At 47.3% G+C, this 24,121-nt stretch overlaps 1 protein-coding gene across 1 annotated transcript in view; it reads left to right on the top strand.

Moving 5' to 3' along the window:
• TM9SF4 (transmembrane 9 superfamily protein member 4) overlaps positions 1 to 22,487 on the top strand; it is a 53,833-nt gene extending 31,346 nt beyond the window's left edge. The window contains exons 4-18 of the mRNA XM_005879828.2: positions 953 to 1,121; positions 1,223 to 1,352; positions 2,132 to 2,255; positions 3,483 to 3,601; positions 3,701 to 3,812; positions 5,280 to 5,350; positions 7,092 to 7,224; positions 8,426 to 8,507; positions 8,602 to 8,677; positions 10,479 to 10,562; positions 14,493 to 14,668; positions 15,157 to 15,220; positions 16,658 to 16,777; positions 17,356 to 17,445; positions 20,530 to 22,487. Of these exons, the coding sequence (XP_005879890.1) occupies positions 953 to 1,121; positions 1,223 to 1,352; positions 2,132 to 2,255; positions 3,483 to 3,601; positions 3,701 to 3,812; positions 5,280 to 5,350; positions 7,092 to 7,224; positions 8,426 to 8,507; positions 8,602 to 8,677; positions 10,479 to 10,562; positions 14,493 to 14,668; positions 15,157 to 15,220; positions 16,658 to 16,777; positions 17,356 to 17,445; positions 20,530 to 20,679 (1,700 nt within the window). The 3' untranslated portion in view covers positions 20,680 to 22,487. The remainder of the gene's footprint in view (positions 1 to 952; positions 1,122 to 1,222; positions 1,353 to 2,131; positions 2,256 to 3,482; positions 3,602 to 3,700; positions 3,813 to 5,279; positions 5,351 to 7,091; positions 7,225 to 8,425; positions 8,508 to 8,601; positions 8,678 to 10,478; positions 10,563 to 14,492; positions 14,669 to 15,156; positions 15,221 to 16,657; positions 16,778 to 17,355; positions 17,446 to 20,529) is intronic.
• The last annotated feature ends 1,634 nt before the right edge of the window (positions 22,488 to 24,121 follow it).

Here is a 24,121-nt window from a genome sequence, read left to right as displayed (position 1 = left end):
GTTAGATCGACTCAAAACGAAAGCACCATTGAGTTTAGTTGTCAATCCCTAACTGCTTGGTGCCTGCTGCATGACATCTGGTAGCAGGTTACTCTAAGGCAGGCATGCAAGGGGCATGCCAGTTCATTAAGTATAAAGATGTTTTGGCTAAAAATTTCAGGTGCTGGATTTTATCCCACTTCCCTCCCAGCCTGAATCAGGATATGAAGACACAGATAAATAGGAAACACTATCTGCCTTTGAAGAACTCATAGTCAAGGGAGTCAGAAACATAATATGTCAACACTGTGCAAAGTCACATCATTGACATAAAAGGTGCAGAGGTGATTCTGATGATGAAAATAGTATTTGTTGCCTGCCTACTCTGACTGGTACTTAATTTCTCACTGTAACCCTGTGCAGTAGGTGCTGTTATTATCCTCATTTTATAAATGAGGAAAGTGAGGCTCTGAGGTTAAATGACTGGCCAAAACTGCTAAGTGAGTAAGAGGCAGAGCCAGCGTTCAGTAGCAGGCAGCCCTCTCCTCACCACTGTATGATGCTGCCTCAGTGCAGAGGGAAATCAGAGGAGGGAGTGAAGAGGTCAGGAAGGGCTTTCCAAGGGTGAAATAGAAGCTGAGCTGGAAGTGTGAGGAGGAGTTTCTCAAAAACCTGGGGCAGGCAATAGCCCTTCGAGGCTAAGGAAACGACCTGAGGCCCAGAGGTGTGGAATAAAATGGCATGTTTGATGAGCTCTGAAACGTCTGCTGGTGCTAGAGCACAAAGGGGGAGGAGAGGGCAATGGGTAGGAGTGAAGGGGCAAGCTGAGCCTGAATAGGTCGGGAAGAGCATGGAGTGCCAGGCTGCAGAACTGATGACAGCCCTGCAAGTCAGTCCTGGGTCTTCGTGGCTCTGCTGACCTCAGCAGCCTCAGGGTTGAAGCTCTGAGCTCCATCTGTCTCTCTTACGGCAGGAGAGGTGCTGAGAGGGGACCGGATTGTCAACACCCCTTTCCAGGTTCTCATGAATAGCGAAAAGAAGTGTGAGGTTCTGTGCAGTGAGTCCAACAAACCAGTGACCCTGTCTGTGAAAGAGAGCCGGCTCGTGGCGGAGCGGATCACGGAGGACTACTATGTCCACCTGTAAGTCGTCCTCTGCTCCTGCCAGCCTCGAGTTCACATTGGGGAGGGCACTGATGGGAGAGGCGGTTCAGAGGGACTGAGCGGGGCCCTTGGGTTTCCAGCATTGCCGACAACCTGCCTGTGGCCACCCGGCTGGAGCTCTACTCCAACCGCGACGGCGATGACAAGAAGAAGGAAAAAGATGTGCAGTTTGAACACGGCTACCGGCTTGGCTTCGTGGAAATGAACAAGGTAGAGTGTCTTGGTATGCTCAGAGGGCTGGAGAAGCCACAACCAAAGTCACGAGGAAATATTTAGCTCTGGGACTGGCAGAGGCAGATTCCTCTAGGCGCTCTTGGGCAAGGCTCTTGCAGATGCTACCCAGGAGGTGAAAGGCACAGTCCCTAAAAACCTCAGTTTCCAAAAAGAATTCTGAGGACAAAAACATTTCTTTTGAGGTACAGTCCCTGTCCTCAAAGGGCTTTTAACCTAATTGGGAAAAGACTGACAGTTGTAAGACCCTGAATCTTAAGGCCCATTCCTTTCTGACCATGTGCCACTGCCATGACGGTTAATGCCAAAGCCGTTCAGAGGGAGCTCGGTTTGCATTGAGATTGTCACTGAGGAGGTGGTCCTTAAAAAACAGGCAGGCTTGAGCTCAGTGGAGTCAGGGGCAGCATTCTGATTGGAGTGAATGACATGAACAGAGCTGCAGAGTGGAGACTGTTCATGGGGCAAGGAGGAGTTTGGAGAGACAAGGTGAACTAATGTGTCTTAGAAGATGGTGACAGTCAGATAATGGAAGGCCTTGAATGCCAGGCTTAGCGATGGGCTTTTGTCTGGTAAACCCTAGGGAGCCCTGGAGGGTTTCTGAGCATAGGAGAGCTCTGAGAGCAGTGTTTTGGGAAGGTTGGGATAGCTGGTCTGTTGGACAAGGGGAGTGACCTTATTCCTAGGGTGGTCCCCCAGAGTGATTTTCTGGTTGTTCCTTGGCTATTAGTTACTTTGTTTTCTCTGTTGGTCTGTTTTAGATCTACCTGCACAATCACCTCTCCTTCATCCTTTACTACCACCGAGAGGACTTGGAAGAGGACCAGGAGCACACATACCGTGTCGTCCGCTTCGAGGTGATTCCCCAGAGCATCAGGCTGGAGGGTGAGTGGGGAGGTGTGACCAGAGGGGCAGGGCTGGTGGATGGGCCTAGGCTTTTACTCCTGGGTTTTCTCACACTTGATTCCTGAAATAGCTAAAAGGCCCCAATGTAGCATATGGGCCCAGCCACGGTAGGGTCACTGCATTCCCATTAGAGAAGGTAGGGGACAAGGGGAGAGCGGACATCTGTTGTGTCCTGGCCTTGCACCTTACAGGTTTACCACCTCTGGCAACCCCCAGATATATTTGATTATATATGAGGAGGCAGAAGCTCCGAGAGGTTGGTGGCTTGGCCAAGATCAAACAGCAACTTGTGGCTTACCTGGGCCTCTCATAAGAACCAGCCAGGTCCCTCTGGGTTGAAGGGAAAGGGGCAGTGTACAGACAGCTCTCGGGCAACCAGTTTCTGTATTTCTTGACTTCTGTGTGAGTAAGTGGTCTAGACTAAAATTGGCCCAAGCTCAACAGACCTGGTCCAGTCTCACCTTGCTTATTAATAAGCACAGGGCACTCTTTAATTTAGGAGGCCTGGCCTTTTGTCCACAATGGTTGGGGGTTTCAGGGGGGTGGGGAGTTGTTAATTTGTTTTATTTTTAAGCTGTGGAACCTAGTTTTCAAACAAAATCATACACAGAAGCCTCAAATAAAACATTCTGTACTTTCCGAACACCATACTGCTTCTCCTTTGTGAGTGTCTTGAGCACAGCTGGACATTTATATCTGATTATTTTGACATCATCTGTCCCCCATTGGCTGTTAGAGGTTAGAGACCTGTCTCCTTTTCTCATCATTTTATCTCCAGCACAATAGCTGAGATATACTAGGTCCCTGTGATATGTTTTTTGGTTGATTAAATGGATGGATAACAGGATGAATGAAAGAGGCATCTGAGTGGATAACTAAAGTACCAGAACTTTGAGGACTAAGTGAATGAGTAAACATATGATAGACTGAGCCCATATTGTTTTGCATGTGAATGGGACTGATTGAATGAGTAAATGAATGTTTGAATTGCGTGAAGGAAGGTTGATTAAATGAGGGGCTTAGACCCCTCCCCACACACACCTAAGGCCCTTTGGAAGGTGAGAACTGTTCTCCCAGCCTCCACTCAGACCTGGGTCCCAGCAGCATGCCATCCCCTCAGGCAGCTTCTGAAGGCACCCCCCAGACAGCCCTTGGGTAGTAGCAACGGCCCCCCACAGAAACAGACTGAGTCTCTATTTCTCACAGACCTCAAGGTAGATGAGAAGAGTTCATGCACTCTGCCTGAGGGTGCCAAATCCTCGCCCCAAGAAATTGATCCCACCAAGGAAAATAAGCTGTACTTCACCTACTCGGTACACTGGGAGGTGAGAAGGGGCTGAAGCCTGCAACAGGGGAGGAGGGTTCTGGTCTGGGCAGTTGTTTAGCAGGAGGCTTGACTCTTAAGTGCTTACTCCCCCCACCAGGAAAGTGACATCAAATGGGCCTCTCGCTGGGATACTTATCTGACCATGAGTGATGTGCAGATCCACTGGTTTTCTATCATTAACTCCGTTGTTGTGGTCTTCTTCCTATCAGGTGAGAGATCTGTAGGTCAGAGGGTTGAGAGGACAAGGAGGTGAGGGATAAGGGGCTGAGGCATCACATCACTTAAGGGGGACTTCTGGGGTGTTCTTGGGGCCAAACATGGATCAAAAATGGGCCTCAGGGCTCCGTGCTAGGCATCAGGTACACAAGGTGAACAGGATCTGATCTCTACTCTGGAGAGCTCCTAGGGGGGACGGATACATCTCATGCATACATTCAGTCAGTAAGACTGTGTTGCACATTCTGTGCAGGTGCTGTGCCACGTGCTGGGGATATGGTGGTGAGCAAACCCAACCCAGAGTCTATATTCTGGTGGTGGAAGAGACAAAAAAGCAAAGAAAGTGATCAGTGACATGAAGCAGATAAACAAGGTGATCATGTACACAGCTGTAAGGAAAAGGTGAAGGCTACTTTAGAGAATACCTCTCTGAATGAGGAGTCACCATTGGAAGAACTAGGGAAAGGCTGGTCAAGCAGGGGTCACTGCCCTGCAATGGGACAAGCCTGGCAAGAAACCAGATGGCAAGAGGGTAGTAAGCAGGGGGCAGAGTGGTGGGCAAAGGTGAAATGAAACTGATCATTTTAATATCATATGAGAAGTAAAAATATTGCTATAGCTACTGTTTAATATAACCCAGGGCCCATCTGCTGTGCTTATAAGCATCTCAGTCCTCGAAGTCCTGTGAGTTAAGTTAGCTCTAGGTCATACAACCTATTCTCTTAACCACTATACTAGCGTGAGTAGGAGTTAATCTGGGAAGAATGGGATATTCAGGGTATAGGATAGACTGCATAAAGGTATGGAGGTGAGAGAGCAATGCAGCTGTGAAGTGATAATAAAAGCAGCAAAGAACCAGGGGCAAGCCCTGAATGGGTTTGCTCAGTGTTTAGACCATTGGCCCATGGACCAAAGGGTTGTGAGTTCAATTCCCAGTCAAGTTCATGTACCTGGGTTGCAGGTTTAATCCCCAGTCCCAGTTGGGGAGCGGGAGGCAACCATTTGATGTGTGTCTCTCAGATTGATCTTTCTTTCTTTCTCCCACCTCCCCCCTCCCTTCTACTCTCTAAAAATCAATGGAAAAAATATCCTCAGATGAGGATTTAAAAAAGAAAAAATAGAACCAGGGGTGAGTGAGAAGAGGGGAGCCTGGGAGGAGGTGAGACTGGAGAAGCTGGTAGGACCAGGCCATGGAGTAGCTGGGGTGCCATTGTCCTCATACCTATCCCAGCAGCTCTTTCATTCCCTTGTCTGGGGGGTGGCCCTCCGTTCACTCCTGCCCGAATACCTGGGGTGGACCTATACCCAAAAGAGGACCTGAGGCAGCTGCATAGCCACTTCTCACTAGAGGAAGCTCACACATGCCAATCATCCCTCAGTGAAACACCAATCTCAGGAAGGCATGCAACACAGAAGACTTGGTTGACAATGCTGACAACTTCCTCTCCTGTTTGTTTCAGGCATCCTGAGCATGATTATCATTCGGACCCTCCGGAAGGACATTGCCAACTATAACAAAGAGGATGACATTGTACGAGGTCTTGGCTGGGGAGGGATGGAGTTGGAGAGGGAGGGCAGAGTAGCCTGCCAGACCCAAAGGGGTGTGTGTGTGTGTATGTGTGTGTATCATTTATAGAGTAAGCCTTAAAAATAGTGAAAAGCAAAAAAAATGTTTAATGACCCAAAATGATGGGAATAGACTTTCTGATTTCTAAGCATAAAAGCAATGGAAGAAGTCACAGGGGAGAAAACTTGATGAATTTGACATTAAAATTTTTTATACCAAAAAAAGATGATACAGTTAAAAAACTGGTATAAAATCTCTTTTAAAAAATCTAAAATCTTTAATGTGATAATGAACAAAGAATTTACAGATAAGGAACTGTACATAGCTAATAAACATGTGAAAAACTGCTTTCACCTGAGAGATACCCCCCAAAACTGCAGATTCAAACAGTCATGAGAAACAGTTTAGGTCCTTCAAAATAGCACATATTTTTGTTTCCGTAGAACTAATTTTTGGCAAGGTTAATGTGAGATAAGCACCTTCTTGTGCCACCCATGCCAATGTAAATTGGTAGTTTTCTGAAAAGTAATTAATTGGAAGAATATATAATACAGAACATATAATACTATAAAATAGTTGACTTGTTTTGATCCAGTAGATCTTTTAGAATTTTCCTAAAGAAAGCATCAGAAATACAAAGACCTAATCTAGAAATATTTATTGCAGCTTTATTTATAATTTAAATAAACTGGACATTGCCTACTGTTCCATAATGATGGATTGGTTATATTATGGTATAGCTGTACAATGAAAAAGTATACAGACATTAAAATAATACTTCTAAGAACATTTATTGGCATGAGGAAATGTTCACAAACATCAACTGAAAATAGCAAGTACACAGTAAATATAACTATGATCCCAATTTCAAATTATATATGCATATACACAAATACATAAAGGATTAAAGGAAATATATCAAAACAGTGGTATCATTAAATGTATAAATCATTTTATTTTCTGTATCTTTTTAAGTCTATGAGTATGAGTTTTATATATTTTGTTCAGTTTTTCTAGATTTTTAAAAAATTTTCTATAGTACACATTGCTTTTTTTTTTTTTAGTCTTCGGATATTTTCTCCATTGATTTTCAGAGAGCGTGGAAATGGGAGGAGAGGCAGGCGAGAGAAAAACACCGATGTGAGAGAGACGCGTTGATTGGTTGCCTCCTGCTCCCTGACTTGGGCCAGGGATCGAACCTGCAACCCAGGTTCATGCCCTTGACCAGAATCAAACCCTCAACTCTTTGGCTCTAACCATTGAGCCAAGCCAGCCAGGGCTTTTTGATCATTTGATTATCATGCCATACACCAAAAATTTTTTTACATTTTTATTATACAAGTCAGAGCACATATTATTTTTATAATCATTAAAAAATTAATTGCTTCTAAATCTCACCACCCAAAAATTATCACAGTTAACATTTTTGTATGTTGATGATTACATTATTTTTCCATGCATAAGGTTTGTGGAACTTAGGGAGATTTATGTAGCTGTAGGCTTCATGTTTGTGTCCTCGTACCCTGTGACATTTCTCTGGGAAGCATTGTATCGTGTCACTTAACACTCCTGTGTCAGAGCGGAGCTGATTGACACCTGAGGGACCCTCATCCCTAGTCAGAGTGGGTCCTTGGGGGTGAGCCCTACAGGAGCTACCTATACCAGAGCCAAAGACGCAGCCTCACTTTCTGGCCCTTTGCTGTAGGAAGACACCATGGAAGAGTCTGGGTGGAAGTTGGTGCACGGTGACGTCTTCAGGCCACCCCAGTACCCCATGATCCTCAGCTCCCTGTTGGGCTCAGGCATTCAGCTCTTCTGTATGATCCTCATCGTCATCTGTGAGTGGGCCTGGTGTGGGAGGCTGTCACCAGAGCAGCATGGGCTGAGTCTGAGAGAAGGGTAGGCTTTTCTCCCTGGAGAAAAAGGTGTGTCAGCATCTCTGGGCCAGATGGAGCTGTCCATCCCAGCAGAAAGGCTAGGTCCTCTCAACCCCAGGCCCTGGTAATTTGATCCTCATCAGAGCTTTGCAGCACTGTTGATAGCCCACCACGTCCACTATGTCAGTGAAGCCACACATCAGTGTTGTGAGGTTGGCTTCCTTTTGCAGTCAGGCGTGAAGTGATTTATCAAGTCAGCACCAAAATGAGGGCTGGAATCAGATCTTTTTTTTCCCCCCTCAAAAATAACCCCCCAAAAACTAATATATAGTAGTTATAGACAGTTCTGAAATCAATCTGCCTAAAATTTTTTTTAAGATTTTATCCAACTTTTTTTTTCTTTTAGAGAGAGGAATGGAGAGGGAGAGAGAGAAAAAGAGAAACATCCATGTCAGAGTGAAACATCAATTGGCTGCCTCCTACACGTCCCCTACCGGGGATTGAGCCCAAAAACCCAGAATGTGCCCTGACCGGAAATCAAACTGGCAACCTTTTTGTGCACAGGATGACACCCAACCAACTGAGCCACACTGGCCAGGGCTATCCATCTTTTAATTGACATAAAACATTGTAGTTTAAGATGTACGGCATAATGATTTGATATGTGTATATGTTGTGAAATGATCGCCACAATAAGTTTAGTTAATATTCAATATCATCTCTCATAGTTCCTTTTTTTCTTGTGATGAGAACTTTTAAGATCTAAGCTCTTGGCAACTAATCTGCCTAAATTTGTATCTCAACTACAAGCTTTGTGACTGTGGACAGGCTTTGTGATCTTAACTTCTGTGAGCCTCAGTTTCCCCATCTAAGAAATTGGGAAACTAACCTCCACCTCACAGGGTTGATAAGGCGGATGTAGTGGCTAGCATTCATAATGCTCTCAGCTCAATGCCTGGATGGTTGCAAGTACCCCGTGGGCTAAAAGCTGCAGCCCTCTGAACCCCAGCTAAGACCCAGTTTTCTCCTATAAAGCGGAAGGGAGTATACTTATTTTGCTCCATCTGCCCAAGTCCTTGTCAGCCAGCCTGGGATGGGGGATGGGGGCCTGGCGATCGATCAGTCACTGACTTTCTCTCTCCTCCGTCCACTCCCTCCATAGTTGTGGCCATGCTTGGGATGCTGTCACCCTCCAGCCGGGGAGCTCTCATGACCACTGCCTGCTTCCTCTTCATGTTCATGGGGTAGGTGTGTCTGAGCGGGCTCCGAGGGCTGGCACACGCCAGCTGTGCTCCAACTAACAGGTCCCTTGGTGTGGATCCCTGCTGTTTCCCACAGAGTTTTCGGTGGATTTTCCGCCGGCCGTCTGTACCGCACTCTAAAAGGCCATCGGTGGAAGAAAGGAGCCTTCTGTGTAAGTGTCCTCAACCTCCTCCTGGTGTTGGTGGGGAGCTGAGCAGTCTCACCCTGGTTTCCTCAGGAGCAGTGTCAGCAGGCCCTGGGAAGCAGCAGCATGATGGAGCAGGAAGAGTATATCCTGAGGGTCAGGAATTCTGGGCTCGTACCCACAGATGCAGCAGAACCTAGGGCCTTAGTTGCCATATAAAATGAGGGGATTGAATTTAGGTGATTTTTAGCCTACTTAGTAGTCTGATGTCTCAAGCAAGAGAAGAAATAGAGGATTCAGAATAACTGAATTTAGCCATCAAGCCTAAGTGTAAAAGTTTAAGGGCAAACACTGGTCAGGGCTGCGGGGAGTAGTATACACCCTGCCCACTGGTGCAAAGGGGCAGAAGCAGCCAGGCCCCTTGTCACCATCAGTCTGTTTTCCAGACTTTGGTCCTTTGTTCCCCTTCAGTGAGGAAAGCTCCTGCCTTCTCTGTCCTCCACCAGGACATGGAAATTGAAGGATGCCTAGGAGTCAGCTCTATCTCCCAGGGAGCCCTGAGCCCCTTCTTCCAGAGCAAATGAGGCCTTCAGGGGGCCAGGAAGAGCCTTGGTGTCAAACTCAGAAGCCTTTAATCCCAGCATTCTGAAATCACACAGAAAGCCGGGGGGGCAGGAGGGGGTGCACTGGTTTCTTTCCAGTAGCCCAGGAAGCTGCCCAGGAAAAACAGTGGTGCTCTTCCTCTTTTTTATACCTGTGTTCATTCTCTCAACATTTTTCTCCCAATAACCAACTGCTCATTACAAACACCCATTGTAGAAAATTTGGAAAGTACAGGGAAGTTAAAGAAGTCAGAAATAACCCAGAATCCAACCACCCAGAGATAAATACTATGTAGATTTTTACTATGTATTTTTTCAGTCTTTTTCCTCTTTTTAGATTTATTTAAAATCAAAGAATATAATTAAAAAATTATAAAATAATAGCAAACATTTATAAAATGCTTACTTTGGAATAAGTTCTGTTTTAAATACTTGACATATATTAATTTCTTTTTGCATGGTTCTTTTTTTAGAGAGAGGGGAAGGGAGAAAGAGAAACATCGATTGACTGCCTCCTGCACGCCCCCTACCGGGGATCGAGCCTGAAACTATGACCTCCTGGTCCATAGGTCAGCGCTCAACCACTGAACCACACTGGCTGGACTAGACATATACATTTTGTAAAAGTTTTATTCATTTATTTTTAACAATATTTTTTTATTGATTTCAGAGAGGAAGAGGAATTGGTGTTGGGGGGGGGGGAGAAACATCATTGATGAGAGCGAATCATTGATCGACTGCCTCCTGCATGCCCCCCACTGGGGATCAAGCCTGCTACCCTGGCATGTGCCCTTGACTGGGATCGAACTTGGGATCCTTCAGTCTGCAAACCAACACTATCTACTGAGCCAAACGAGCCAGGGCTATTCAGTCTTTATTCAACAAATGTTTATTGAGCAGCTGCTGTGTTCTAAGTGCTAGGATTGCATCAGTGAACAGGAGGGCACACTCCTCCTCAGTCTACGGTGTAGGCAGACACTGATTAGGTTACAACAATATGGAATTACAAACTGGTATGAGGACAAGGAAGGGGCTGTTCAGGAATCTAAGAGGATAAAGAACATGAGTCCTGCCTAGTCTGGGAATCAGGAAGTGCTTTCTGGGGGGAATGATTCTTGAGTCCTAGAGGACATGGAGGGGCTGAGAACCTGAAGTCTGGGGGCCCCACTGGGACAGCTGGGAGCTCTCTAGATGAAGCTCCCCAACCTGACCCCTCTTGCTTCCAGACAGCGACACTGTACCCTGGCGTGGTTTTCGGCATTTGTTTCGTATTGAATTGCTTCATCTGGGGAAAGCACTCGTCAGGAGCGGTAAGTGCCCTCCCAGCAAGGGGGGGTTGGGCAGCTGTGCTCAGCTCTACTCCTGTAGGTCACTTCCTGCTGTTCCCTTCCCTTTCTGAGTCTTCACAAAGTTCTGTTTCCAGCTCTAGGGGCTGAGGGCTAGCTGGGGTTTCCCCAGCCCTGCCCATGTTCTTGCCTGGGCCCTGGCCTTCCTGTGGGCTTTTTCAGACAGCTGGCCAAAACTTACTTCTCTATAGGGAGGTGTCCATAGTCCAGGGGCCAACTGGGGAATTCCCCTTTGTTCCAACCAAGGGAAGGCTGCTTGGTGTGAGTTTATTAGGTCAGTGTCTCAAAACAAGGCTCTTCAAGAGTGCCTGCTCCTCGGTACCAGCCCCTGCAGGTTGTTCTATCCTCAGAGGGGGGTCCTGCCAGCCCCCCTTGTTTCTAGCAGCTGCCCAGGACTCATTGAGTAGGATTGTGAACTCAGTTGAGGGTTGGAAGATGGGGTCTTGATTAATTAGCAGGACTGTGGTAGAGGTAGGCAGGCATTTGCACTCTCAGCCACAGCAGGTAGAGCCACCTCCCCTCCACCTGCAGGTGCTCACTAACGGACCTTGGGTGAGGCTTCCAGTCCAGGCTGCCGGAGCACTGGTTTCTTTCCAGCAGCCCAGGAAGCACCCAGGAAGAACAGTGGTGCTCTTCCTCTCACTTCCTCTTTTTTATACCTGTGTTCATTCTCTCTTTCAACATTTTCTCCCAATAACCAACTGCTCATTACAAACACTCAATTGTAGAAAATTTGGAAAGTACAGGGAAGTTAAAGAAGTCAGAAATAACCCAGAATCCAACCACCCAGAGATAAATACTATGTAGATCTTTACTATATTTTTTTTCCGTCTTTTCCCTCTTTTTAGATTTATTTAAAATCGAAGAATGTAATTTAAAAATTATAAAATAATAATAGCAAACATTTATAAGATGCTTACTTTGGAATAAGTTCTGTTTTAAGTACTTGAACATGAGTCCTGCCTAGTCTGGGAATCAGGAAGTGCTTTTGGGGGGAATGATTCTTGAGTTGAGTCCTCGAGGACATGGAGGGACTGAGAACCTGTAGTCTGGGGGCCCCACTGGGACAGCTGGGAGCTCTCTAGATGAAGCTCCCCAACCTGGCCCCTCTTCCTTCCAGACAGCGACACTGTACCCTGGCGTGGTTTTATTAATTAATTTCTTTTTGCATGATTCTTTTTTTTTTCTTTAAATTGATTTTTTAAAAATATCTTTTAGTGATTTTTAGAGAGAGAAGAATGGAGAGGGAGAGAAAGAAAGAGAGAGAGAGAGAGACATCCGTGAGAACGAAGCATCAATCGGCTGCCTCCAGCACACCCTCGACCTGGGATCAACCGTGCAACCTGGATATGTGCCCTGACCGGGAATTGAACCGGCAACCTTTTGGTGCATGGGACAACACCCAACCAACTGAGCCCCAACAGCCAGGGCTCTTTTTGCATGATTCTTATCAAAACATAGTACTTTAGAGAAGAGGTTAAAGAAGAAAGTGAAAAATTCGTTTTCATCCTCCATACCCCAACCAAGAAAGTACTAACAACTTTTTGGTATAGGTCAGTGGTCGGCAAACTGCGGCTCGCGAGCCACATGCGGCTCTTTGGCCCCTTGAGTGTGGCTCTTCCACAAAATACCATGTGTGGGCGTGCACGTACAGTGTGATTGAAACTTCGTGGCCCATGCGCAGAAGTCGGTTTTCGGCCTGCGCGAGTCTATTTTGAAGAAGTGGTGTTAGAAGAAGTGGGGGTGTCTGTCGGTCGAGCGACGGGAGATGTGGCGCAGGCGGGCTGTGGGCCGTGGGATACGCAGCTCGGGGGAGGTACATTGTTTTGAGGTACGTTCGCTGAGGTCGACCCCTTCCAACTCTCCCATCTACACTCGTCTATCTGAAACAAGTATACAAGACGAGTGTGGATGGGAGAGTTGGAAGGGGTCGACCTCAGCGAACGTACCTCAAAACAATGTACCTCCCCCGAGCTGCGTATCCCACGGCCCACAGCCCGCCTGCGCCACATCTCCCGTCGCTCGACCGACAGACACCCCCACTTCTTCTAACACCACTTCTTCAAAATAGACTCGCGCAGGCCGAAAACCGACTTCTGCGCATGGGCCACGAAGTTTCAATCACACTGTACGTGCACGCCCACACATGGTATTTTGTGGAAGAGCCACACTCAAGGGGCCAAAGAGCCGCATGTGGCTCGCGAGCCGCAGTTTGCCGACCACTGACCTATACCAAAAAGTTGTTAGTACTTTCTTGGTTGGGGTATGGAGGATGAAAACGAATTTTTCACTTTCTTCTTTAACCTCTTCTCTAAAGTACTATGTTTTGATAAGAATCATGCAAAAAGAGCCCTGGCTGTTGGGGCTCAGTTGGTTGGGTGTTGTCCCATGCACCAAAAGGTTGCCGGTTCAATTCCCGGTCAGGGCACATATCCAGGTTGCACGGTTGATCCCAGGTCGAGGGTGTGCTGGAGGCAGCCGATTGATGCTTCGTTCTCACGGATGTCTCTCTCTCTCTCTCTTTCTTTCTCTCCCTCTCCATTCTTCTCTCTCTAAAAATCACTAAAAGATATTTTATGTGCCCTGACCGGGAATTGAACCGGCAACCTTTTGGTGCATGGGACAACACCCAACCAACTGAGCCCCAACAGCCAGGGCTCTTTTTGCATGATTCTTATCAAAACATAGTACTTTAGAGAAGAGGTTAAAGAAGAAAGTGAAAAATTCGTTTTCATCCTCCATACCCCAACCAAGAAAGTACTAACAACTTTTTGGTATAGGTCAGTGGTCGGCAAACTGCGGCTCGCGAGCCACATGCGGCTCTTTGGCCCCTTGAGTGTGGCTCTTCCACAAAATACCATGTGTGGGCGTGCACGTACAGTGTGATTGAAACTTCGTGGCCCATGCGCAGAAGTCGGTTTTCGGCCTGCGCGAGTCTATTTTGAAGAAGTGGTGTTAGAAGAAGTGGGGGTGTCTGTCGGTCGAGCGACGGGAGATGTGGCGCAGGCGGGCTGTGGGCCGTGGGATACGCAGCTCGGGGGAGGTACATTGTTTTGAGGTACGTTCGCTGAGGTCGACCCCTTCCAACTCTCCCATCTACACTCGTCTATCTGAAACAAGTATACAAGACGAGTGTGGATGGGAGAGTTGGAAGGGGTCGACCTCAGCGAACGTACCTCAATCAGATTGAGGACGTTTTTAGCAAAGGCCAGCTTAGGAGTACCCTAATTAAGTTAATAACAATGTACCTACCTATATAGTTTAGGTTTAAAAAATTTGGCTCTCAAAAGAAATTTCAATCGTTGTACTGTTGGTATTTGGCTCTGTTGACTAATGAGTTTGCCAACCACTGGTATAGGTCTTTCTAGGCACTTACACATATAAATATTGGGTATTTTTATTAAAATGGGGTGCTAGACATAAAGTTTTATAACCTGCTTCATTTAGTTGGTAGTATATTGCAGGGTTTTATTTTGACAAAATAGGGAACACACTATTATTTGTGCAGTGTGTCCCTCCCCCTTTTTTTTCTTCACTTAACATACCAAACACATAATGTCCCTTCATTCTGGCCTCTTCATCTTCCCTTCATGCCCTCAGTTTCCTCGGTCCCTGTTCTTTCCGCACTTCCTCTCTGGATGACGAGCTCTGGGATGCTGTGGTTCTGTCTTCATAGCCCAGGTGGTTTACCATGTGCACTCCACTTTTCCCCAGGGCTGGGGTCCGCTTCAGAAGGTTCTGGCCAGGAGCCCTGTGGGGATGTGTCTGTAGGACCTTCCCCATGATGGTGGCCCTGCTGTACACACCCTCCTTCCCTGAGACCCCAGAAGGTCCCCTTCCCTTTGCACAGTCTCCAGCCTGGGCATCAGGGGCCTCATGGTGCTGTGTCCTCAGGTGCCCTTCCCCACTATGGTGGCCCTGCTGTGCATGTGGTTCGGGATCTCCCTGCCCCTCGTCTACCTGGGCTACTACTTCGGCTTCAGAAAGCAGCCATATGACAACCCTGTGCGCACCAACCAGATTCCCCGGCAGATCCCTGAACAGCGGTGGTACATGAACCGATTTGTGGGGTGAGTCTCCAGCAGGGGCCTTCAGGAATGGTAAGGTTAACACTGCTCTTCTTAGGAGAACATGGAAGAAGGTGCGTCCCCCCAAGGATGCTGTGACTGGTGTTTTGCAGCTCAGCTGGGCCTAGTAGACTTCATGAAAGCTTAGTCTTGCTCTAAGATAAAGAGGACCGAGTTATAACCAGATTTGGTGTTGGCCTAGGAACCAGGTTGGGGAGGGGTGGAAAGGTGCGGTGACACAGGTTAAAGCCATTGCTTGGACCTTAAGCAAGTCAGCCTGCCTCTCTGTACTTCAGTTTCCCCATCTATAAAACAGAGAGAATGATGCCCACCGGCTTACCTCTCAAGAGGCTATAATGGTACAGAAGCATGCTGAAAGAATTAGAACCACCACACCGTGCAAGCTTTCTCAGTCAGGCTAGCTAGGGAGGGAGCCTGGGCTTCCAGTGGCTGGGTCTCCTCCCAATGGTAACCCTCCTGTTCTGCTGCAGCATTCTCATGGCTGGGATCCTGCCCTTTGGTGCCATGTTCATCGAACTTTTCTTCATCTTCAGTGTGAGTAGTGCTGTCTGCTCCCCTTCCCTCCACACCACATAGCCTTCATCGCCGCTAGCATGGTCCCTTCCCCTTCACTGAGGTGCTCTGCCTCTTACTGCCTCTGAAATTTCAGATGGGCCATTTAACCTCTTGGAGCCCCCATTTTTCACCCAACAGAATAACAGTCCTTCCTCTTAGGATGGCTTGGAAGGTCAAATGAGATACAGCATGTGTGCAGGGTCTAGTGTGGGAGGGTTCAATGAATAGACACTGCTTCAGTAATACTGCAGTCAGTCATCACTATTTTTAATATTGTTGCATCTGCTTTGATTTCTGGGTTCCTGTGCAGATTTACCTAAGTTACTCAAAAGACTCAGGAAAATGGAGGGAATGAGGCCTGTTTTCAGGGTCATTGTGAGGCTGGAATATGATGTCTGTAAAAGGCAGGGTGCTTGACAGTCAGAAACGCTTGTTAAATTGTAGCTGTGGCTGTGATGACGATTGCTCTTGTCCCAGGCGTGCAATGAAAATTGGCAGTAGATCTCTTCACAGCCATTGAAATCTCTCTCACCTAACTTGGTGCCCATCACAGAGGGTGCCTTGCACCCAGTCTGTGCTGGACAAGTATTCGCTGCTCTGGAGTGGCCCAGCCCCTCCCCGCTGAGATCCCCTTGCTCACCCAGCCCTACCTAGGAAAAGGGTCAGAGAATGGGTTCCCTGCCAGCGCAGCCACCTCAATTCTCTTTGTGTGACCCTGGGCCAATCACCAGCCTCACTGAGCCTTGACTTCTTTAACTGTAAAAGTCCACACTTTCATAGGTACATATGTGGAGATGTCCATGAAGCATGTAGCTTGCCTGCCATGTGGTAAGCTCCCCCTGAGTGGTGGTGGCTGCTATGTAATTTTTTTAAAAATATTTTTTTAATGATTTCAGAGAGGAAGGGAGAGGGAGAGAGAGACAGAAACATCAATGATGAGAAAGAATCATTGATTGCTGCCTTCTGCATGCCCCACACTGGGGATTGAGCCCGCAACCCGGGCATGTGCCCTGACCAGGAATCGAACGCTGACCTCCTGGTTTATAGGTCGACACTCAACCACTGAGCCATGCCGGCTGGGCTGCTATATACTTTTGACAAGGGTGTGATGCAGCTTTCTACAAGCTGCAGTGTTCAGGGTAGAGCCCACCCATCATAGGGTCAGCCATGCCCCAGCCACTCCCTAAGAATAGGCTGGCTCACCCTCTGCTCCAGGGAGGAGGGCCAGTGAGAGCCATGTGCCAGGCACATAGGCCCCGGTGGCATTGTGATGATATCTCCATTCCTGCCCTGGTGACAAGTGGTATGCCAGTCCTACCTGAGGGCTAGTGTCCTGAGAGCAGGCAGGGTAAGCCAGGGGAAAGGGCCACTGGGTGGAAGCAGGCTAGTTGAAGGTCGGCTGTGATGTGTCCGCAGGCAATCTGGGAGAATCAGTTCTATTACCTCTTTGGCTTCCTATTCCTCGTCTTCATCATCCTGGTGGTATCCTGCTCACAAATCAGCATTGTCATGGTGTACTTTCAGCTGTGTGCAGAGGTAAGGGGCATGGGGCCAGGAGTTGGGGGTGGGGAACCTGGGTCCAACATTGAATGGGTCAATGAGGCTGTCTGGGTTTCCCATGTTCCCCCTTCTGGCCATGAGGTCTCGGGCTGGTATATCACTTCCTCTCGCTGAGCCTCCCTTTATTCAGTGGGCTCCTTCCATTAGTAGCTCTGGTTGCAGTTGCTTAACCTCTCCGTGCTTTCCTAATGTAACAAGGGTCGCAGTAGCACCCAACTCAGAGTGCCGCTACAATGATTTAACTGGGCTGATTCACAGGTAGCACTTAGAATTGTACCTGGCACATGGGGAGCATTTGCTCACAACATGTTAGTTGTTATTACTATTCTTTTGTTGTTGTTGATTTTTTAAAATAAAGGTATATTTTATTAACAAGGAACTTCACCCTTTTTAATGTGCCTTTGAAAATGCATACAGTTGTGAAACCACCATTTCAGTCAAGATATAAAACATTCCCATCACCCCAAATATTACTGTTCTTACCCAGAGTCTTTAGCTCCTTGGGCAACTGTGAAGCTTGGGGAAGAGTTCTGACCCTTCTGTTTCCTCCTCAGGATTACCGCTGGTGGTGGAGGAATTTCCTAGTCTCCGGGGGATCTGCATTCTACGTCCTGGTCTATGCCATCTTTTATTTTGTTAACAAGGTACCACCCTTATTTTGTTAACAAGTTCCCTTAGCCCTTTTAGGGCAGGATAGTGGAGAAGAGGGTGCTGGGAAAAACTCAAGTGTCTGAATCTTACTTTCCCATCAACAGTGGGACCAATGCCAGTATAGAACTGTCTCTGCTCTAGAACATGTATCTTTTTAGGAAAGAGAATCTATGTTCTGTATGTTTGGAAGATGAAAGCTTTCAGAATATATAACCATGAAACTATTGCATGAAAAACCTGTGACATATAGCCGAAGGGGTACTTAAAAGAAATATATCACCTTCCAATGCTTTTTATAGGAAAAACAGACATTGATGATAACAGTATTCACCTCAAGAAGCTAGGGGAAAAAAAGAACATGAAAGGATAAAGAGGATTAATGAAAAGAGTTAGTAAATATAAAAACAGAAGATGATGAAATAGCCTTTAGCACCCAAATTTAGGACCTCAGGGGTCCTGTCTCTACGGTTCAGTCCTTCACAATAAGGACAGGACGGGCCACGGCTTCGTCTGCATCTCGGATCGTCTGTACTGTGTGAGCCACGTAGGTAAAGTGTGGGCGAATGAAAGGGAGCCTGGCTCGCCTGGCTCGGGCACATGGTGTTTGCTTGGCTTCAGTCTGCTGGCAGGATCTTTCCACAAAGTGGAAAGTTGATCCTTGGCAGCCCTAGGGGCTCCTTTTTTTCAGCTTTGCACCCCTAGAGCTAAAAGAACGTCTGTCTTCTACCATCATATCATCAATCCCTAAGGGAAAACTGTTATTGGCCCAGGTTACATGCCATCCCTTATTGTTCCTCAGGTCCAATAGGATGGCTTACTCTGATTAGCTTAGGTTTTATACTAGGAATGACAGCCCCAACAGGGCCACAAAGTGAGGAGTGGGTACTCCAAAACACTGGGCAAAAGGAAGATAGGAGACAGTGTTGGGCAAGCAAATCATAACTATCATAGCCTCCTACTAGGCCCCCTGGAGTCACATCATAGTCTCCTGTCCTCCTTTCCTGCCTTCCTCTGCCTCATTCTTTCTTCTCTGTTCTAAAAACCTCCTCCTCCATCCCCAGAGCCTTCCTTGTCTGTAAAATGACGGCCTTGGCCTGTCTGAATTTCAAAGGACCCTTCCAGTACTGCCTTATTTGCCTCATCCTTTTCCTGGTTTTACCACTGGATTTACCGCTACCCTGTCCCCTGCCCCCACCTCACATCATCCTTTCTCCAGCCACAAGAAAGGCTATAAAAGGAGAGGTGTGGGGTAGAGCCTGAGAACATGGCCTTCACCTTCAGTTTGAGAATGTTTGACCTCAGGAAGGTCTCAAAACAGTGACCTTATGCCCAGCCAGAGAGGCTCAGTTGGTTTAGCATAGCACTGAAAGGTTGCCAGTTCAGCTCCCGGTCAGGGCACATACCTGGGTTGCCGATTCCATCCCCAGTTGGGGCACATATAGAAGGCAACTGATTAATGTTTCTCTCTCTCTCACCCTCTCTCTCCCTCTCTCCCTTCCTCCCTCCCTTCCTTTCTCTCTCTCCAAACATGTCCTTAGATGATTAAAAAATTTTAAAAAACAGTCCCTGGCTGGTGTGGCTCAGTTGTTTGAGTGTTGTCCCGTGCACTGAAAGGTCATCCATTCAATTCTGATGGATGTTTCTCTCACACCAGTCTTTCTCTTTCTCTCTCCCTCTCCCTTCCTCTTTCTCTTAAAAAAAAAAAATCAATAAATACATCTTTAAAAAACAGAAAAACAAAAACAAAACAGTGACTTTATTGTTTTCTTCTGGGCTCCTGGCATTTTGGGACCATGTGTCTGTGCATGAGCCCTGGAGCAGGCCCCACGCAGGTCCTACCTAGTATCTGGGCAGATCTTGATACCAAGGTTCCAGATTAGCTCTACTTGGCCTAGCACAGTAGTCGGCAAACTCATTAGTCAACAGAGCCAAATATCAACAGTACAACGATTGAAATTTCTTTTGAGAGCCAAATTTTTTAAACTTAAACTATATAGGTAGGTACATTGTTATTAACTTAATTAGGGTACTCCTAAGGCTTAGGAAGAGCCACACTCAAGGGGCCAAAGAGCCGCATGTGGCTCGCGACCCGCAGTTTGCCGACCACGGTACATACCAGTACAACACAGATCCTTGGCCTCCCTGCCCAAGCCTCAGAACTCTACAGAGGAGTCCAAAATCCCTGTGAGGTGTTAAAAAGTGACAGTAGCCCTAGGTGGTTTGGCTCAGTGGATAGAGCGTCAGCCTGCGGACTGAAGAGTCCCAGGTTCAATTCTGGTCAAGGGCATATGCCCAGGTTTCGAGCTCGATCCCCAGGGGTTGTGCAGGAGGCAGCCGATGGATGATTCTCTCTCATCATTGATGTTTCTATCTCTCCCTCTCTTCTCTGAAATCAATAAAAAAAAATTTTTTTTTTGAAAAAAGTGACAGGAGCGTTCTGAGAAAGAGAGGACTGTAGGCTGGGGCAGGCATATGGTGGCTCTCTGGTCCTTAAGCTGGGACTCTGAAACGCCTCTCCTCCCCCATTCCCTGTCTGCTACTCCGGCCATTCAGGAGTCTCGCCGTGCTGTTCTGGGGACTGTGGAGGGTAAAGAAGTGACAGGGCTGTATCTATTCGTACTGCATCTGGTCCTCGCCCCTAAGTCACACCTGTCTTCCAGTGAGCTCCTAGGCCTTTCCCTGGGAGACACCTAGCCCCTCTTACCACAGCCAGAAATGGCTTGGGTCGATAGAGTTGGGCCTTTGACTCCTAGCACTCTAGCCCCAGGTTCAAATCCCAGTTCCTTCTACTTCCTGGCTGTGTAAATGTGGGTATTGTTTAACCCCTCGGTGCCCCACCTGTAACATGAGCTAATAACCTACCATGGTGGTTGTGAGAATCCAAGGCAATGCACGGGCCCTAGTATGGAAGAAGGCTCACTGTGGCTGTGGGCCCTGTCTGCCCCTTGCTGCCCCTCTGGAGCAAGCCCCTTTTCCTGCCAGGCTTTGCCATGAAATCATGGGGAGGGGGGCAGTTGGCTATGGCAGGCTGGCACTAAGTGTCCACCCCTCTCTTTTCTCCCCTGCTCATGCCCCAGCTGGACATCGTCGAGTTCATCCCCTCTCTCCTCTACTTTGGCTACACGGCCCTCATGGTCCTGTCCTTCTGGCTCCTCACGGGCACCATCGGCTTCTATGCAGCCTACATGTTTGTCCGCAAGATCTACGCTGCTGTGAAGATAGACTGATGGGGGTGGACCATAGCCATGCCCACTCCGTCCATGGACAGGAAGCCACCCTGCGTGGGGAACTGCAGGCACGCAAAATAAAGTAACTCCTGCTTGTTTGGAATGTAACTCCTGGCACAGTGTTCCTGGATCCCAGGGCTGCGTGGGGGGCGGGAGGACCTGTAGATAAATCTTGCATTTTTCTCCATCATCTTATTCCAATTCTGTGGGGATGACGTTTTTGTGGGTCGTTTTTTCTTCAGTACTAAGAAAGTTCCCTTCAGCAGAAACTCTGGGACCTGTTCAGGTTTATTTTTGGTTAGGGGTTTTTTCCTTGTTTTTTGTTTTTTGTTTTTTTAACAATGGATCCAGCATGGATAAATCCACCGAGACACTGGGTTTTGGTCACTGTCTCCACCTCAGTTCCTCAGGGCTGTTGGCCACCCCACGACTAACTGGAAAAGGAAACACCAGACCTTCTGGGACTTCAGTGAGGTTTCCAAGCCTCTCACCGTCCATCCTCACCATTGATGCCGTGACAAGCACAGCTCTAGCCCGGACATGCATCCTCAGTGCCAACCTGCCTCTACCAGCCACTTTCCCTCCCTCTTCTCACCTCTCCAGCCTTCTCCTGGGGCTGCCCAAGGCAGGGCTTCTAGCCAGGCCTCGGGGCCGTCTTGTCACCAGGAGCAAGTCCAGTCTTGGTTGCTACAAGGAAATCCCCAGAAGTACTAGGGAGCAGTGGAAATTTGCTGGAGCAGAGAAGAGACTTGCAGCGAACTATTTCTGTGCCACAAAATCCTGGATCCAGGGCCAGGTATTTCCAAAGCCAATCCAAGTATATCCACATGTCTGTGCCTGGGCTGAGGGTCTTCACCCTTTAGGATTTCTCCCCAGTCCCTTCCTCAGGGGGTTGCTGTTCTTTGCAAACTGTGCTGCTGGTGGGGTCTCTCTTCCCCCACTTCGAGCAGAACAAGGCCTGGAGACTTCAGTTCTCTTCCTTTAGATGGCTGGGGAGAGGCATTCCCTCCCTGACATCCCCCAGCCTTAGCGCCCATGCACAGCTCTTTTAGCCAAACCCATTCCCCTCCCCCTCCCATTTGAGTTCTTGCCTCCTTTGAGGGACACCCAGAAAACTGCTGGTGAAAAGGAAATGGAAGGTAAGTTCTGTCATTTCTTCCCCAATTCCCAGGGATAGGCAAGGAGCCAGTTACCCCAAGTTAGAGGTAACTAACATGGCAGGTCTGGCTCTTTTATCAACACCCACTCTTGGGGCCAAGTCTTCCCTCCACCCTCACTGCCCACCCACTCTCTGCATGTCACTTTCTCTTAAATTGCAAGAGACCAAACCCACCCTGGGATTAGGGCTTAAGTAACAGCCACTCACCCTTGCTCCAGCCCCTTTGGGACTCCCACCACAAGACAAAGCTCAGGATGCTGGTTAAGCTAGGAACACACTACCCCCTTCCCCCTCCCAGGTTATTCTCATAACGGCCCCTACCAGCTCCACCAATCAAACCAGTGAACTTCTCAACCTTGCCTCACAGTGACTCCACAGTGCCAAGTGGCAGCCACCAAGAATCAGGTTGAAGAAAAGGGAACTCAAGCAGTAGAGAATGATAATGGAGTCTTGTTTATTCAAATCTTGGATTTTTTTTCCCCTAAGAGATTCTCTTTTGGGGGGGAGTAGGGAAATGTACTCCTCATAAAGGATTTAAACATCATCAATTTTTCTGACTTTTTAAATCATCATCATCATTATTTTTAATTAAAAATGCCTGTATGCCTTTTTTTGGTCCAATTGTAAATAAATACGCCATTGTCCTGTTGTCCTGTTTCTTGACTCTTGCAAGGGTTAGGGGTCTGAGGTGAGGCAACTTCTCCAAGTGGGTGGAGCTGAGTGGTTTCCCTCAAAGCTCAGTCTCAGGTCAGGCTTTCTAGAGTTAAGGCCACTGTTGTTCCCCTACTTGGTGCAAGTCCATAGCTTCTCCCATCTGCTCATCCCCTCCATTCTGAATCACAAGTATTTGCCCCTTTGTTCCCACAAGTAGGAAATGGTATTTAACTGTGAGCTTTGGTAGCAGTGAGACCTGATTTTAGATTTCCAGCTCCAATATTTTACTGTCAACTCACTTCACCTATCTGTCATGTAAGACTCCTTCAATTGCAAACAGGAGAAACAAGTCAAATTGGCATAAGCCCAAGGGGAATACATTGGCTTATAAGTCACCAAGTAAATGGATTATTTGGCTTCAGGTTTGGATAGATCCAAGGGCTCAAAGGATAGCCTTAGGATTCTCCCTTTTCCACTCTGCTTCTCTCTGGTCCATTCTGTCCCATTGTCAAGAGCCTTCTTCCCTATGGGGAAGGTATGGAGGACATGGCACAGATGGCTCTAGGCTTACATTAGCCAGTTTGGAAAGCCTAGAAATAGATATATCCTCCCCTATTTAAGTATCTATAATAATAAAAGCATAATATTCTAATTAGACCAGACAGCCAAACGACCTTTCAGACAAAGCTGCGGGAGCCAAGGCAAAGGTGGTTAGGGGCGATCAGGCAAGGCAGGCAGGCGAGTGGTTGGGAGCCAGTGGTCCCGGATTGTGAAGGGATGTCCACAGGGATTGGGCCTAAACTGGCAGTCGGATATCCCCCGAGGGGTCCTGGATTGCGAGCAGGTGCAGGCCGGGCTGAGGGACCACCACCACCACCCCATGCATGAATTTCGTGCACCAGGGCTCTAGTATTTAATATAAATAAATCCCAGGAAAGGTCTCGTGGGCCCAGCTTGGATTACTGCTTGCACATATTGGACCACTCACTAAACCCAGGGAATAGAGTATTATTATGGGCTGCATACTCCAAGGGCATTGGCTATTGTGAATTTCAACCTCACCAGAATCACTTGGAATGGGTGATGAGGGAAGAATGACTTCCCAAGATAAGGAATGTAGAGCAATGAAAACAATAGTTGCCTATTATACCCCATCCCCTCCAACTCAGTTAATTTGCACTGTTCTAATTTCTTAAGGTGGAAGCTGAGGTAATTTATTTGTGGCCTCTTTTTTTCTCTAATATAGATGTTCAATGCTATAAATTGCTTCCTAAGTACTGCTTTAGCAACATTCTAGAAATTCTGATATGTTGTTTTTCATTGTCACTCAATTCAAGATACTTTCTAATATCTGATTTCTTTTTTGATTCATGTGTTATTTAGTTTGCAAATATTGGGGGATTTTTTTTTTTTTCGGGATCTTTCTGTTATGGATTAATTCTGTTTTGGGCAGAGACTTTGTATGACTTGAACCTTTTGAATTTATTGAGTCTTGTTTTATGGCCCAAAATATGGTCTATCTTGGTAAATGTACAGTGTACACATAAAAGTATAGGTATTCTGCTCTTTGGGGGTGGACTATTCTATAAATATCAATCAGGTTAAGTTGGTTGATAGTATTGTTCAAGT

This window comes from Myotis brandtii, unplaced genomic scaffold (assembly GCF_000412655.1).
Source record: "Myotis brandtii unplaced genomic scaffold, ASM41265v1 scaffold61, whole genome shotgun sequence".
NCBI lineage: Eukaryota > Metazoa > Chordata > Mammalia > Chiroptera > Vespertilionidae > Myotis > Myotis brandtii.
Note: the sequence above shows the minus strand (reverse complement) of the source record. Positions and strands in the feature narration are given on the sequence as shown.